The sequence below is a fragment of the Astyanax mexicanus genome, chromosome 8 (assembly GCF_023375975.1).
Source record: "Astyanax mexicanus isolate ESR-SI-001 chromosome 8, AstMex3_surface, whole genome shotgun sequence".
Classification (NCBI taxonomy): domain Eukaryota; kingdom Metazoa; phylum Chordata; class Actinopteri; order Characiformes; family Acestrorhamphidae; genus Astyanax; species Astyanax mexicanus.
In genome coordinates this window covers 55,981,923-55,999,951 of record NC_064415.1, presented here as the reverse complement: position 1 = coordinate 55,999,951, position 18,029 = coordinate 55,981,923, and the positions used below count along the sequence as shown (strand labels likewise).

General features: G+C 37.2%; 1 protein-coding gene across 1 annotated transcript in view; it reads left to right on the top strand.

Annotated features, from left to right (window-relative positions):
* Positions 1 to 18,029, top strand: part of ak5 (adenylate kinase 5) — a 65,056-nt gene that overhangs the window by 19,549 nt on the left and 27,478 nt on the right. The window contains exons 7-8 of the mRNA XM_022677833.2: positions 3,193 to 3,384; positions 16,911 to 17,001. Coding sequence (XP_022533554.2) covers positions 3,193 to 3,384; positions 16,911 to 17,001 — 283 coding nt within the window. The remainder of the gene's footprint in view (positions 1 to 3,192; positions 3,385 to 16,910; positions 17,002 to 18,029) is intronic.

Here is an 18,029-nt window from a genome sequence, read left to right as displayed (position 1 = left end):
AAAGAAAGAGCCAATGACCAGAGAAGAAAGAAGATGAAAGAGATTATAGTAAAAAAAGCCTAAGCAATGCACAAGAGACGTTCTACTTTAACTAGACTGAATTTTTTTAGCTGTAGAGAAAGGAGAGCAGAATGCAAGAACATCCACTTAACTAGCACTTTAATAGAAATCCTATACTATTGCTTGTAGGTTTGCCCTTCTTATGCTTTTAAGACAGCCTCAGTTTTTCGTGCCATGGATTTTACAAGATTTTAAAAACATTATTATGAAATTCTGGTCCATGTTGATGTGATTTCATCATGCTGTTTCTGCAGAGTTTTCAGATACTTGTTCTACCACATCTCAAATTAATCCAATGTAATCCAATCTAATCTAATGTATTCAGTGACTGAAAAGAATACTGAAAAACACTAATTTTAACTCATTTTAACATTTTAACTGTACTGTTTATGAAATCAGTTTAAGGTGGCTTTACTTTTGAAATGTTTGAAGAATTTGCTAAAAGACAGTAAATTGTGATTGTAAAGAGATACATATGCTCATATTTGAGTATTTACAAAAAATACTTAAATATATGGTAAGAATCAAGCAGTGATTGACCCAAAGGGTGTCTACATCTATCTAGTTTTGGTGAGCTTGTGCACACTGCAGCCTCAGCTTTATGTTCTTGACTGAGAGAAGTGGAACCTGGCGTGGTCTGTAGCATATACTCCTTAAAGTTGTCATGTTTTTCTGTTCAAGACAAATGTATGCTGTGGTTATTCGAATTACTGTAGCCTTTCTATCACCCAAGCAGTCTTTTCCATTGACTTTTCACATCAACCAGGTGTGTTTTTTATACTGCATCATTCTGAGTAAACAGTGAGTAAACTCTAGTGTGCTGAAAATCTCAAAAGGCCAGCATTTCTAGAAATACAAATACTAAAACATTTAACACCAACAATCAGGAAACATTTAATGGTTGATGTGAACATTTAACTAAAGCTGTTGTCTTGTGTCTACATGGTATTACGCATTGCACATTTGGCACATGATTTGCTGATTAGATACTTGCAAGTGTGTGTTTACAGACAATTGTTCCACATATTGTAGTCAGTTAGTGCATAATGCACCAGTTTGACCACTCCTACACATGATACGTTATTCGAGTAGAAGTGAAAACATCAAAACAACTAAAATAGCACACAAGAAATTATGCAATAGCCAACAGAGAGATGAACAATTTGAAACGAGTTCCTGTGTAGATTTGTCCCTGCTTGCCTTGCTTGAATAAGCTTTGAACTCTGAATTCTGGCATTCTGTCAAGCAGCTTTGTGCCAAGTTTGAATAAACACCACAACTGCAGCTTTCTTAATATCTTGATATTTTTTTTTTATTTGGCTCAACTGAACAAAAAAAAACCATGAAATTTAGTATACCATAAATTTAGACCAAAATGCCTTTATAGTTTTAAAACACATCAATTAAATCAGGTGTGCGAATAATTCCTGTCTGAAATCTGAAAAGTGCGTTTCCCACCAGGAGGCTTGAGTGGCAGCATTTCTCCAGGGGCTTGGAGACCTCTGGCTACAGCGCCCTTTAAAATGTCACGTCAGACATTTTTCTAAGCATAGCTTTCTCACTCTCTTTTTATCTAACCTCATGGCACTCCTCCGGGACTGGTTTCACTCTATCCTCGCATGCCACCTGGAAAACAATTTCCACTGTCCAGAGGAAGCTTTGTGCTGTTTTATGAACGTTTTTAATTAGGATTTGATATTCCCCTAAATGTTTAATATTCCCTTACATCAGCACATACCGCAAATAGTGTAAATTAATCTCCATGTAAATATTGGACTTGCGATTGTTTGATGTACTGCCATAAACCTGTCACAGACACAAAGCTGGGGGTTAGAGCTTTTGACATTTTCTGACAGCTTCTGTGCGAGGTCAAACAAAGGTCCTTGTGATATTTTCCACACTTCACATCCTGTTATCTACTAAGCACATCTACCTTTTAATTAACAGAGAAGACCTGCACACCACTGCTGTCAGAAGAAAGTGAAAGGGCTAGTGTTGCTAAGTGGTTTGCAGGCTTGCATAACTGCTCCTACATTACCTTTTTGCCTTAGATATAGAGAATTATGAAGAAAATAGTTGTTGTTTTTTTTTTTTGCTAAAATTTCAGGCATTGTCAAAGCTCTGTTTCAGACATCTGCAGAAATTATTAGTGTAATTTTCCTGTTGCATAAAAGTAATTTGGACTGTTTTCTTCTGCTCAGTTGTTTTTTCCAGAGAATGATTCATTAAGTGCACCAAGGGATTTGTTGAGAGGGCGATGCTACTTTTTAGGTGAAATGCTGATGACGCAGAAAGTTATTCTGCAAAAAATATCTCATTTGAAAGGTTTCTAATATGCTATACGGAAACTGAGAGATATCCTGAGTTCCTCAATACCTAACAATTATGTGATCTGATTTGTAACACACTGAAACAAATGTCTATATGTGTCTCATTTGTATTCCTTTCTCAGTGTTGACTTGTTTAAAGTAGAACAGGAGCTTTGGTTTAAAAAAAAAGCACACTCGATATGCCTGTCTCATTTTGTGGGAATGTTCTTGTTATGCTGAGTTTTCAGTTGAAGCTTTATCCGAATGCTATTTTTACACACCCTTAAGCACACTCGCTGCCGTCTGGCAAAGAACAAAGGAAGGAATTGGTCTGCTTGTATATCTCTCAACTTCTGTGACAGCAGGAGGGAGAAATATATCTACTTATTTTTCAGAAGGCAAAGGGAGAGATATTCCTATCAGGGTGTCTCACACTGTGACATTTCAGAAGGCCAGGATAACTATTATGCTGTAGCACTTCATACAGTACAGGCCAGTAACCCTTCAGCACTTAAACCAAAAGTCTCAGACTCAGATTTTCAGGTCTGAACTGAACAAACTCTCTTGCTCTTTAAAAATGTATTTTTTTTATTCTTAGATTTCTTAAAACAAGCAAACACAAAAAAAAGTGAATTAAGGCCTAAATCAAGCAAAAATAAATTTTTGTTTCACACTTGGCTGTGATGTACAGTGAAATACTGACACTGATTGTACCCCCCTCTTGTGTATTATTGCTTAAATAATGCTAAAACAATGTGTAAAGTATCTTATCTGTGTCAGCTATCTTTAATACAGGATCTACTGTTATGCTCTGATTCTGCAGATTTGTACTCCAGATCTGGTGGTCTTTCTTGCGTGTTCCAATCAACGCCTAAAGGAGCGTCTAGAGAAGCGAGCAGAACAGCAGGGTCGCCCTGACGACAACCCCAAGGCAACAGAGCGACGGCTCGCCAACTTCAAGCAGAACGCTGTGCCACTGGTGAAATACTTCCAGGAGAAGGGGCTAATCGTCACAGTAAGATCCAGATTCGAGTTCCTAGTTTTTCATCACATTTTTCCAGGCCTTGGTATTAGGCATACAATGCTAGCCATCACTGCACAACAAAGAGGTCATGTCATTTGATAATGATAAGAAGCGTTTCATAGTAATGAGTGGGCAATTTTAATTAGTGGGTAATGGTAATAAGTGGGTAAAGGAAATGAGTGGGTAGTAGTAACAACTGTAATTAAATAATAATAATAATAATAATAAACAAATGGTCAACATTAGTGAATAAATAATAGTAATCATGGAGTAAAGTTAATGATTTATCAATCATAATGAGCAGTAATTGATATAATAGTATTAATAGCAATTAGTGATTAATAGTAATGTGTGAGCAATGTAATGAGTGGGTAATGGTAATAAGTGGTTAATAGTAACAGTTGAATAATTAAAGACTTTAAGACATTAGTAGGGGGTGAGTTTTGGGGATGAAAATGAGTGGTTAATGGTTATCAATGAGTAAATGTAATGAGCAGGTCATATTACTGAGTGGTTAATACTAAGATATGAGTGATGGTAATGATTAGGCACGTGGTAGATGACACATCACTGTAGTTTCTAGAACATAATGCTTGCTGGCTCGTCTCCCAACCTGGTAACCAACTGGCTACCCCATATATTCTCGTAATTTAGTGGCTGTTTAGTTACAGATAGAGAATCTCGTAATTGGTTCTTGTAAGAGACATACTCTTGTCTTTACTCTTTGTATTGTTACACCTTCATGACTGTAATTCGCAAGCCACAAAAACCATCAGTAACGTAACTGTCAGGAAACAGAGGCAGTCTGCCTCAGCGTGTGTAACGGTGTCCCGGCGGAGCTTGAGCTGTAACTAGAACCAACTCATTTCAGTTAATTAAGCCCAAGTAACATGGGAGCAACGTATAAATTCAGCCCATTTCCTCCGATCCCTCGGGTGTCTGTTAGGTAGCCATGGAAACGGAAAAGACTGAAATTCTTGCGAACAATGGTGTGCCGAGGGGTCTTGAAAAAACAGAACGCCATCTATGCTGAATGTCAAATCTGTGTAGCATTCTGTACAGCACGGCCAAGTGCTCATATGACTAATGCCCAGCTAGTGCGACTCTTTCCAGCTGAGCCCATTCCTTCTCCCTGGAAACTGTTCATTTCTTGACGAAGGCTGGAGGGCAAATGCTGCAGCGCTTAGTCCAAATTAGACTCAAGCTGAATGTCTCTGTTCAGCCAAAGTTGAATGCCAGGGGAATCAAGTTCGTATCTACAGAAGAAAGGCACATAAAAGGGACATATTGGCTGGTAAAAGTGAATACCATCGCACAACTGTGATTGTGAAATGTTAGCATTAAACCAAATACGGTCAATCCGCCAGTACATGGCCAGGGTTTCACAGTGCAGGTCTTTTGAATGCGTAAATAAGACAATTGTCAAACAATTACATTTTATGATAGTTTTGATTTTTAAAATAATAATTTAGAGATTTAAGTTTTTAGAGTATCTTTGTCCACCATGTCATCTTGATATGCACACCCCTTTAAAATTTTGGTATCAATAACATCACAAGTTTTATACTGTTTTCATAATATTTTATCTTTGAGGGACCAAAGACTTTTGCTGCATGCTAATTTCACTTAATATTTTTCATATTACCCCCATATTTAGCTGAGGTAAAGCTTAATCTCTCCTCCCTGCAGTGATAAAATCAGGAATCAATAACACAAGCTACCTGTGGCACCACTGTAGACACGACTGATAATCTCTAGGGTGTAATTAAAGTCTGGAAGCATAAATGGTTAATTCAGACACTGGAGTGCTTTAAAGCATGACCTGCCTGTTTCAGTTTGTACCACAGCATCTCAGTAGGCTAACTAGATCATTTTAAAACCTTCTTGGATACTTTTGCATTTTCTTAGGCTCTTAGATGAGGACTTTCATTACATATTATAAACTGATAAGCATACATACGCATCTCCAGCATTATTTTTTAGTTGCTCAGGTTCTGATATAGCTAGATGTCAAGTCTGACTAAAAGTAGTATCTTAGCATCACAATGCACAATTGGATAATACAGAATTTTGGCTTATAATATCGGATAAGCAAAGAAAATCATCTCTCGTGCAATTCGCATTTTAATAGTCCTCATTGTTAATCTGCCACTCTTTTCTGCTGTCACCACCAACAGACACAGACAGACACATCATAGCAACAGAAGGTGGGTTTATAAAAGAGTGAGAGCTCCATGTCCATTTAAATGCAGGGGAGTCCTTTCACTGCTGCATGGAGACTAATGACTTTGCCATGCTGTTTTGTGTTGAGTGGTGCAGATGTGTTGGTTCGTGCCAAAGCTTTTTGACCACAGTCAAAAGAGAGAAGCACCTCTTGCTTTGCATCCATCACAAAAAGAGACAGCAGTTTATATATTCACGCTGTGTAACCTGCTGGGGTCCAAACAACAAATACATACTAGGCAGAACAGCAGTGAGCTCCACATATCCCTGATGGATATACATATTATGCTAATGAAAGGTCTAATCAATAACAGCACAGGTAGCTGCTGTTCAAGTGCAGTACTTCAATCCAAACAATAGGATTTACATTTCCTTTAAGATTTATGGAATTTAGCAGACTCTCTTATCCAGAGCATCTTACAAAAGTTTGTAATCATTCACTCAGAATATCCAAGGTTAGTATTGATAGACCCCTAATGTAAGATACTATTGAAAAGGAGCCACACAATAATCCCATTGCTAACAATAAAATTCTAGTATCTGAAAGTATTGTTTACTTAACTATGCAAGAACCTGTGGAGAAGATAAAGATAGCTCAAAAGAAGCTCTAATATATATTAGTACTTTCTTAAGTGCTCTCTTAATTATTGTGTTTATCCAATACTGCATCGATTCTCAAAGTTCTGAGTGCTAGATCCCAGTATTCTGAGCGCATTAAAATGTTTATTTTACGCAGATTTCATGGACATGATGATGTTTTTATATACAGGATAAATGTAAAGCTTTAAAAACATATTAAAGTCTTAATTTGAGTTAAAAAACAAGCCTTAATTTGTTTTGAAAAGGCTTAAATTTCGTATGCAAGTTAGCTTACTTTTCTTTAGCTAGCGTAGAGATTACTTTAGCAATGGGGGTTACATAGGAGCTGAGTTGCATTGGAGCCGAGTTTTAGTGTACAGACAGTTTCTATTTTTTTGTTTGTGCAAAACTATTAATTATGTTTTTTTGAAAGATCTTTTTTATTTCCCAATGCCTGCAGTTTTGACAGTTGATCCTACAGTTTTCCTACAATTTTATATATATATAAAAAATAATAATTGCAATCAATTTGCTTACTGCATTGCTTAAAGAACAGCCAGATTCTTGTCAATACACAGCCCTTCTGTGAGATTATTTGAAAAAATGTTGTGTAAGTTTGATGTTTGAATCATGATATATATTTTATCAAGTTGCTGTCAGTCTTCAGCTTTAGCTAAACCCCAAAAAGCACAGTAGGGGAGGCCGTGAGGATCTACTGTACGTTTTAAATGGACTCCTTCTTCATCCACGTACGCTGTGTATGACAACATGGCTTGACAATGTGTGGAATCTTTTGCTGCTCCTGACAGGAGTGCAGCCTCCTTCAGAGCGAGTCTTTCTCAACAGAGCGTAAATAAACCAGAGCACAGCTGTCTGTTTCAGCAGCTTCTCATTCCCACCTGCTTCTCTACACTGCTGCTGATTGCTGTAGTAGCGTAAACGCACTTGAAATTCAATCCTGATTGTGCATCGCTTGTAAGATATTTGGTGTGCTAGATAAAGCATGATTCAGGATTTTTTTTTGCATTGTGTTCCAGTAATGTTTGCCTTGCATTTTTCAGTAAGAAAAATTGACTGAAAAGGGAGCTGTGACGGTGTATTTCTTTTAATCAATAATGTATTGATTTTAAGACAACTACAGGCAGTGAGAAAGTCATTTCTAGCTGTTATTTGTATCAAAATGACAACTAAAAAATGCTGATATTAGAAATGTTTTCTGAACTTGAAATCTCAAAACTGATTGACAAATGTAGATAAAATGTACAAAAAAGCCTTACAGAGAAGTAATGCAACAAAGGTTTCTTTGATATACACATATATAAAGATTAATTCATATGTAGAGAGATTATATATACATATATATTAGGAAAGTTCATAATTTGTATTTGTAATTTTGACAAGGATATTCATAATAAGTTCTTTAAAATACTGGATATTAGTCTCAAAACATAAATATATACAAATAACTGTTTTTAATCATTAGTTTGTTGATATTGTTGTAGTTAGTTGTTATTTACTTGCTAGTATTATTAAGGCTGTTACTGAACTCTAGATAAGTAAAGATGTGTATATTAGGCAGCAAGTACACAGTCAAAATACCTTTTACACCCTCAGAATTATTTAATGAATACAATCAAAAAAATTTAATCAGACAGACATGCCAACATGATGGGAGCTCTTCTTCAGTTGCGTGTTAAAATTGTTCATATTTCTACGTTTCGAGGATGTTTAGACATATTGTATTTTCAGCTACTGTCACTTTTTTTTACCAAAAGTAAACTTGATGAATCTTGATTGTAACTTACATACATTTATAAAAAGACTTGATATAGAAGCTGTCCACTCCAGATGCTGTTCGTGCAAGCCATTTGATTTGCAGTATAATTTTAGTGTAGTCTCAAACTTGCTGTGGTGGCATCTGCAATCAACAGCTCAAACAACTGGGATACAAAATCTTGGATGTAGAATAAAAAAATGCACAATGGAAAAAATGCTGGAGACTACTGAGGGAGCAGAAGGTGCGGTCAATGTAATTTCACCCATTTGCATTTCCTATTTGCACCCCCATCAGATGCATCAGTTTGTAATCCCCAGGCCTACAAATAAGCATTAGTGAAAGCTTAAAAGCCATTGATTGCTCTCCACAGTAAAATGCAGTTTAGGTGCCCCCTCTAGACTTTCTCCTAGTGCACAACCAAGGTTAATTCAAACTAAAAAAAAAAAACAACACTCCATTTGCAGTGTTCAATTCGGTCAATAGCCTATAAAGAGGTTAATGTTCACTGGAGATTGTTACCTAGTTATATAGTGTGGGGAGAGTGCTGAAAAGTTTTTTAAAGCTGTAAAATATTTTACAAGTATTGCATCACTAGAAAGATTTCTGCAGAGTGAAAAGTCTGCTCACTTAGGATACAGCATATACCCATGATCTAGTAGGACTGGCCAATTAATGGAAAATTGGTCTTTATTATGTTATTCTATTTTAAAATTCTGTTAGTTAGCATGTTCTATTTAGATGACACCCTATGTTCTGCTTCGTTACATACCATAATAATGTTGTGCAATTTAGATTCATCATCACTTAGCCCTGTGTTGCTAGCAATGACAGACTAGAACACAGACATTCCCCAAAGACCCTGATTGGTTTTGGCACCTGTCTGATTTAAAATAAACCTGCCACTAAAATAAACTCATGATTGACTACCACATATCTAGTGTGGAGCAGAACTAATGTGGAGCAGAACTCAAACAGTGAGCCAACTGATCAATTTGAGCAGCTTATACCAAAAAAAAATTCTGTCTCAAGTCATTAACTAAAAATATTAGTTTATTTAGTTACGTCTTTCAATAATGTTCAGTTAATCTGCATTACGTTCCCCTGAAGCCAGGCTAGCCATCTATTTTCACATGCAAGGCAAATCACAGTTCAAGTGTATGCTGACAGGAGAAAATGACACTGCCAGATTTTGCTGTACATTTTTATGCAAGGCTATTAACCTAGTGTCAGTTAGACCTGTCAGATCGCCTTTCCTCACTGGAAAATATCATTTCATTTGCTGTCAATTGAAAAACTGTGGTGATAAAGAAGTTGAAAGTGTCATATTCTTAGTTTGGCAGCAGCTTTGTTAAAGCTGATAGGACTAAATCTGGGTTGGTAGATGACATTTACAATTATCTAATGCCACAGTATTTTGTCATTTAAATAAACTGAAACAGGCAGCTGGGTAAACTCAAGGCAGATTCTAGAATGGGATCAAAGAAGACCAAACCAAAACCAGACCAAAAGATCAGACCAGAAGAGGTGGTTTCGGTTCAGATGGGAGAAAAAAATAAGTACCATACTGGCTTTAATAAATGTCTGCAACCATCTAAAAGCTATGTAGATCCATCTAACACACAATCCTGGAGCATTATGTGACAGAGGAGCATCTATAGTGAGACTCACACAGAGCTGCTGTAATCCTTAACTCCCTAAACTAATTTTGATCTGGTTGTTTCTCAGCATAAATTAAGTAGAGAAATATCATCTGATAACAAATTTTAATATAGAAAATATTTTTCCCGTCTCTATTAGGAAAGCTTCCTTCCCTTTATTCCTGCATGATAAACACAGGGAGATTGAGGACACTGTCCTTTGATCAAGTCCATTTATCTCTGGATGGTTGTGTTTTCTGTGATAATCTCTCAGGTCTAAGCATGTGGCTGTTATGCTTAATGAGGAATATTTCTCATATCGAGCAGTGGAGCAGCTGAATGCTCTGTCGTAATGAATGTGGGTTTTTTCTGAGCTTCAGTTAAACTGATGCAATTTCTTTCCCCAAGGCACAAAATAGGCCTCTCCAGTCTACGACGAGTCTGCACAAATCCAATTCTCCCTGCATCCTGAATTTATTGCTTTGCATTTGTGTGTTGCACCAGTATCAGGCAATACAATTTAAGAGAATGACTGTTTCCGATTTGTTTCTGCGTCTAGTATTATTGGAAGGAAAGGTCTGAATGGCTTATTGCAAAGTCTGAAAATTAAGCATAAAATGTGCCCATATTGACTTTCTGACTCATGACTTTGAAAAAAAAAAATCTAAATAGGAAACATAATGTGCTGGGATGAACAATTTACATAATACTGTCATACAACACAATACTGCCAAAAAGAGCTGTTTTTATAAGCAGCGAAACATTGATGCAAATCATTGCGCAGTGTAAGATGTTTTGACAAATGAAGAGATTGTGTTTTTTAAAGAAAGATTAGAGATGACCATTTCCATACAGTTTCTGTGTCAACCCTTTTTGGGCCTTAATTACAATACCTTTGAGACTGAAATATATATATATATATATATATATATATATATATATATATATATATATATATATATATATATATATATAATATGTAAATGATGTTAAACAGTGGTAAATGTTTAAAAAGGACAGGATGTTCATAAAGGCCCTACTTTAGAACCTATAAGACCTGTAGGATCTGCTGCTGAAGTCTTTGTGTTGCAGATACCACAAGCTTCCGTGGGTCAGAGCAGTTTTGTTGGCACATGAGATCCTGACAGCTCTCAGTTCTTAGGACAATCTAAGACAGGTGATCTTAATGTTATGGCTAATTAATTTAGTGTATATTAATATGACTAATGGCTCAAAACACGTCACGTAAACCTAAATATTATTTTAAATCTGTATTTTATTGCCCTCCAGAAACAGCTAGAATTCTCATAAATGTATTAAATTGATTGGATGTCATTATCATGTATTACCACTGAAACAGCTTCCATTTCAATTAATTAAAATCTGTCCCTCGTTATCTGATTTTCTGAGAGAGCGAGTCCTAATTGACGTGGGAGGTGAAGCACGTAATGTTTGTGCCAAATGACGGTGATTTAAAAGTGGATGCCAAGCCTCAGAGAAAAAGGATAATATTTACATTTGAGCTATGTATTTGCACCGATAGGTATATTGAATATTACCTCATATATTTCAAACGGTTTCTGTTAGAAGAAACCATTTAATGTAATCGCATGGAAATCAGTGTACTTTTGCAGTTTAGGAGCTCTTCTTGGATGTATGTGATTACATAGACACAACCCTAAATCAAAAAAATGGCACAGTATAGAATATCTCTTTGCTCTTATGTGCACAAGTGAATGGACAAATATTCTGGTTATACTGCTTGAACAGTTGACTGCTACTATATAACATTGTTTAATACCAGATGTCAGGAGCTGTCATGACAGATTATGCCCATGAATATAACTGTGCTATGTTTCTTGTCATGTATCTGTCATGATAGATGCTACATCAATAGACGTAATCTGTCATGGCAGTGTTTGTAAGCATATGACATGATTACATCAGTGTTTTGCCAAGACATTAATAGATTAAGTTGTTTTAATAGCTTTTGTGCTTAAGGGCCCTCAAAATATTGTAATGAATAAAATTAAAATTACATTTGAACAGGTATGAAATCTGTTTTCGTCACCGCTGGGAGAGAAGAGCAGCGTGGCCTTTTACGGAATCATGCGGAAATTAAAATGTCAGCTGTTTTAGTGTAATCAGGAGTCATCAATGCATATTTCTAATGAAGTGATAATTGCACCACATGTGTGATACCACCCCTCACCTTCCTTAAAGAAAGATGCTGAGAAATGCTCCCTATGGTACAATGAACCAGATCTATCACAATGTATAGCAAAAGTTTAACAGCTTATCTTGCTATTAAACTGTATATGCTGTTGGTGTAGACAACCAACGTCCAATGTGCGGAGGCACTGTGGACAGCACCAAGATGAAGGATTTATATTATGCACCACACATTACAGGCACTTTGACAGACCAATGTGATGTTTAAAAAGGTCCTACAGCTAGTTACTTTACCTTTTCTGAAGGCAGAGTGTGGTAGCCAAGAATTGTGAGTGTTTGTGGCACCTATATCAGGATGGCAGATGGGGCTCTCATACAACTAAAATTATGATTTCAACCGGATTGTACTTTAAAAGCTGAAGTGTTATCATTTAAATATGATTGAATTTCCTTCCAACATTCATATGTGGGGCTTACATGGGTGGACTGTGGACTAGTTAGGTTTCAGGAGGGCAAGAGTTTTGACTAGGTAGGTTTCAGGAGGGCAAGAGCTAGGGCTAAGAGAAGTAGGTTTGTAAATGTGGTGTTACTGAAGACCAGTTGGTCTTAATCTCGCATCTAGATCCATGGAACCAAATGGATGAAAAAAAAAATATCTGCATGTAATATCTTTAGAACTGACCTCTGTGCTTACCATGAACAATCCACAGAAATGTTAACAAGCTACACAAAGATGGGAGCCTCAAGGACAAGGCAAGGCTCGGGTGGAGATAAAAGAACTAAAAGAAAAGCGTAGAACTACGAATGGCTTTGTAGAATGTAAACAAGGAGGAAAAACAGACAAATATTTGGCAGACTGACTATCATATGGCTTTTTGGAATAGTTCAACAACTTATCAATATTAGTATCTGTGCATTCATCTTTGCTACATTGATTACTTTGTTTTTTGTGTTTTCGTTTTTGTCTTTTAGTTAATGTCTTTGACATGCGACTACAACATGTCTTTGTAAAAATGGCAGGTGTTTTTAGTATGTTGGAAGTTTTTTCTTTTTTTAATGGCTGCTTTGCACTCATACCGAACAGAACTGTCCTGGGAGTATCTGAGAATTCGGCAGTGACTCAGTGTCGGTCTCGCTGAGCTGTGAGGCTGGCTCTGATCTGCCTCTTTACCGAGGCTCTGGCAAAAACTCTGAGCCACACGCTGTGCCAGAAAGGAGGATGCTGAATGTCCCAAAATGCCATGCAGGGAGCTCGGCTTATTTCGGTTCTTAATTAAATGCATTTAACAAGCTGCAATAAATGGCCAGGGTTGCTGTGGCAGTTACCTCTTGCCCAGGAGGAACCTCTCTGTAAATTGTCTGCAGTAAAGAGAGGGAGCAGAAGAAAAGTGTTTACCGTGAAAACGCTTCAGAAGCGTAATGACTTTTGGGGATATTTAAGCCATGCATGACTTTCTTTGATAATTATTCTTGTTTGTGTTGTCATGGTGATGCTGTAAGCATGATTACCTGAGGAAGAATCAATAATAAAAAACAGAAAAGTCTCTCTAGTTTATACTATTATATTTTTCTCCAAAAATGCTTTAGATTGTTTGGGGTAATTTGGTTTACAACTTTAAGATTGAATGTATTGCTTATGTGAGGCTTGGATGGAGCTGCTTGGCTATGGAAACGCAATAAATGAAGCTCTCTACACTTTACTGTTCTTGATGTAATCTGAAGCTACATGAAGTTTGGAGGTGTGTAGTGATGTAGTGACTCTGCAGAAAGTTGGTTCCTCTGTGCACTATGCTCCTCAGCATCTGCTGACCCTGCTCACCATTTAGCCAAATGTTTCTGTACTTGAATACCAGTGGTGTTGAGCGTTAAAGAATAGCAAGCTCAAATATATTTTAAGAGGAGGAAAATGCCTGTACATTCTGTGAATTCCAAATGTTTTTTTTTTCGTGACAGTGTTGCAGCACCTTCATCTTCTCCCTTTAATTCAGTTCCCAGTTAAGTCAGTTCTCTCAGACCTAGCTCCACTTATCAGATGGGGACTGACCTTTCAGCTCAAAGCAGACTCCCTCCACCACCCCCACCTTATGTTGTTCTCCCACATTCTAATATGCTGATGTCAGTCATGGCATGGTTCCGACTGCAGAAAAGAGGTGTTGTAAAGTCTGGGAGTATGCGCACATTAAATACATCAACTCAACAACTAATTTAAACACTTTGAAATGGTTCTGCTGATGCAGCCACTGCTTAGTCAAAGGCAGTTCTGTGTTCTGATCCAAAGCTCTGTGAAGATTAGACTTGCTCTAAACCTTTTAATGGACACATGAGGTTTACACAGACACACACACATACAGATGTGTTTGTTTTGCTTTGATTGAAGTTCCCTGTTCATTCTAGGAAAGCAGATCAATTTAATTAAGAATCTCAGGGGCTAAGGTTCTCTATCCCTTTACTGTCACCACGGGGGACGTGATGTCAGCCCCTGGAAAAGCTTAGGTCTCTTTAATGAGTACCGAACTGACCTCTTTAATGAAAACATTACTCCGCTGCACATGGACGCGCTGCTCTGTTCCCAACAGATGCTGCTGTAGCTCTCCACCGAGTCTCCTCAACTTAATGAGCGTTAATTAGGTAACAATGCTAATACGGTGCATTTGCCACTGGATCTCCTCTGTAACAGATGTGGGAATAGATGTGTTCCTTTACTGCAGCTGTTATTGTGCATACAGTGGTCAGTTTGTTGTGGTTAACATGAATTCTGTCTGCACATTCAGATTGTGGCAGGCCTTACATTCATTAAAAACTCATGAGTGACCTTTGATGCAAGTGTTTATTGATTGCTTATGTGTATAGTGCACATCTGGCTGCAAAGTTGGCTGTAGAATACCATTGAACAGTTTTCTTTCTGTAACTCTAGTGTGGAATACGCTTACTACTTTAATCCATCTTTTTTCCCAGTCATTGCTGCTAATCCCTTAAATCCATATTTCTATTCAATTCACTAGAGAAAGCCTTGCAATGCTACATAGCTGAATATAAGCTGAATATAAACGTGTGTGCCTTGTCAACATTTGTGTATATTTTATAGAAAAATACCCTAAAATATTGTGATATTAGAACCAACTCTGACAGCCACAGACACAGAACAACAGCTCCCCACCTATAACACAACCATTATGCCTGATTAAGCTCCAAAAACCCATAGTTAACATTTTTACACAAAGAGCACGCTTAGTCCCATAAGCCTCAGCAGTTGACCCACAGGCCACTGTGGCTCATGAAAGCAAAAAACATAATCAGGATGGCCTGAGCCACAATGTCAGTGGATTGTAGTGTATTTTGAGTTTATATTGGCTTTTAAATGAATTTTTTTAGAGTTGAGGTGATTATTTGTGAGCTCTGAGAGTCTAAGACTGTTTAAAAGATGAATTTATAAGACACTTCCCCGCTGTGTTCTGCTCTTCTTTCCTTCGCTCTGTGTGACTAGCCAAACTGTGCTTGTTTCTGTGTTTTATGGAGCTTTAGCTTTGGAAAAAAGGTTGGTTTCTTTATTACCTGAATTATCAGTCATATCTCTTGCACTGATTGGGAATGAACTGGTAATAGTAGACCACAGGCAACTGTGGTTACATCAGTCTTGTCAAAGCTGACATCGCCAAAACGCCAAAAATGGATGCTGAACTTCAGTGTATTCTCTTTGTTTAGGGGTTTTATCAGGTACACAAGACCTTTACGACGATGATAATAAAAGTACTTGAGACCAAAACGTCTTTAAAAGTTGATCTGTGGTCGCAAGACCCTCATTGCAGCACTCCATAATAGTCCCAAGTAGCAGCTTGGCAGCCTCCTGAGGTTTGAGGGACACTCCCACGCATCGCATGCTATGCTGTGGCTCCTTTTAGTCTGTTGTCATGGAAACAGTGACGAGGTTTGTGTGTGGGGGGGTGCTGTTCCTGTGCCTCCCCATATCTTGAGATTTTTTTGTCTTGATTTCCAGCAGTTACAGTATGATGGGCTCAGGCAGCAACCTTGTAAAGTGCTTTGTTGAAGGCTTTCCAAACTACTAGTGGAGTGCTAGTAATTATCACAGGCCTGTGGGCAATCTATCCTTGTTTCAAGGAGCGATCGAGGGGGGGTGAATGAAATTCCCCCAGCAATGGAAGCCTGTCCCCATTCATAAATCTCTCTACCTTTATCTCCACTATGTTTTACTGCTATAGTCTATAGTTCTATAAGCTGTTGTAAGATATATTGACCTCTATTCAAAGCATCAGAAGCATTTTACAAATAAGGCTGCAGCTAATGACTATTTTATTAGTCAAATAATCTTCCAATTATTTGTTCGATTAGTCGATTAGTCACAATTTTTTTTAGTCATGACCTTCATTAGTACTTTTTACAGGTGAGGACAGCTAATACACACAGGCTGGATGTTTTTAGGAGATTCTAGAATACTTGTTATGTGTTTTACTTGTTTTGCTTTTTTTCAGAGAGATACCTCCCTTTGATTGTTTGAAAAACTATAACATATAACATCATTTAAATTGAGTGGACAGAGTACAGTATCTCCCTAACATTTATCTTCATATTAAATCATATTCAGGCATAACCATTCTGTTTTTTATTAAATATTACTTCTATTACTTTTTGAGAAATCCACTGTTTGTGGATTAGCTTGTCTTAAACATTCAGCATGTCTCAGGCACTCAACATTGCTCATGAATATGTATAAGCTCATCAGCAACTGTCAGAATTTTATCATGTGAAAACATTACAGCGTTGAGGAAACACTGGCATGCTGACTAGAGTTTAATACATTTATAATGCTTTAAAATGTAATAAAATATTAATCCAAAAAGTTATTTTTTGCTCTAATTGTACTGTATCATTTTAGTGTAGAAAATTTAAACCTCTTATATTTGTTTTAAGAAGAAAACAGCAACTACCTACAAACAAACAAATGTTGCTGTTTAAAAATAATAGTTAATAAATAGACTAAATAATAATTATAACATGTTTATGTTGCTGGCAACAGGCAGGATTTAAGTAGAATTTACAAATATGTGCAGTTTGTTTATTTAACATAGACAGACGGATGAAGCTGAAGCATGTTCTACCTCTTTTATTCACAGCTTGATGCCGATCGAGACGAGGAAGAAGTTTTCTATGACATCAGCATGACGGTTGACAACAAACTGTTCCCCACCAAAGAACCTGTTGCAGGTAAGAACATTGTCACTGACACAGCTTGACTGTTAAGAATCAAAATTTCAGCCCCAGCTCAAACACTGGTTTATCAGTATTACACTGGAGTCACTGAATTCATATGAACAAGAAAAAAAAACGCAGATGTAGAAGAACAGGCAGGCCATTGAGGACGGTATGACCTAAGCAGCTATTTTATCATTTATTTCTGGTAACTGCACGTCAACTGCTGTGAATATTTTCCATGCACTTAACAAGCACATATTTTGCATCTCCCACTTTAATCAGGCTAAATATAATCTTCAGTTATGAGGAACTATGAGTGTTCATCAGATTTTCCATGGAAAGAAGTTGAGATCAGGATTTTTGAGATTAGCTAAAAACAGTGCTGATGCAAATCAGTAAAAAGGGGGGAAATGCTTTGTTTTTACAGTGATGTCTCAGTGCCCTTCTTTCCAGATCCATTATTTTCTGCACGGTACAAACATTTTTGGCTCTGCTATTAATTAAATGGAATATGTTTTTGTGCATGTCTGATGTTATTAAAGATAATGGAGCCTTAAAGGTGTTAAAGTTTTATTTTTATAAAGTCCTTCAAAATGTCTTTATAACAAAGTTGCCTTTTCTAAAATAAGAAGTTCATGGATTATTTGGCTCTGGAAGATGGTCTCTATCTTTTGCACAGTATTGTGTATGTGTGTGAATCACAGTGTGGAATTGAAAGTGGATGTGATTTTAGTGTGTGTATGTGAATGAAGGTGTGTGCGTATGTGGTATATGTGTGTGATCTGCGCTGTGTACTGGAGCGGATGCTGACGGGAACAGAGCCGAAGCTGAAGCAGCAGTGGGTTGGACACTTCCTTACTCCTGCAGGGCAGCGTGACGCAGCATAGCGAGGTCAGGTCAACTCTAAGCCTTGGCTTTAATCACGTAGACATTATTCCATTTCATTCCCCACAGTTACACAGTTATACAGTATCTCTCATTCTGCTTTAGAGATGCAGATCTCAAATTTCTATTTCCAAGTGAGCCATAATTGGAGCAAA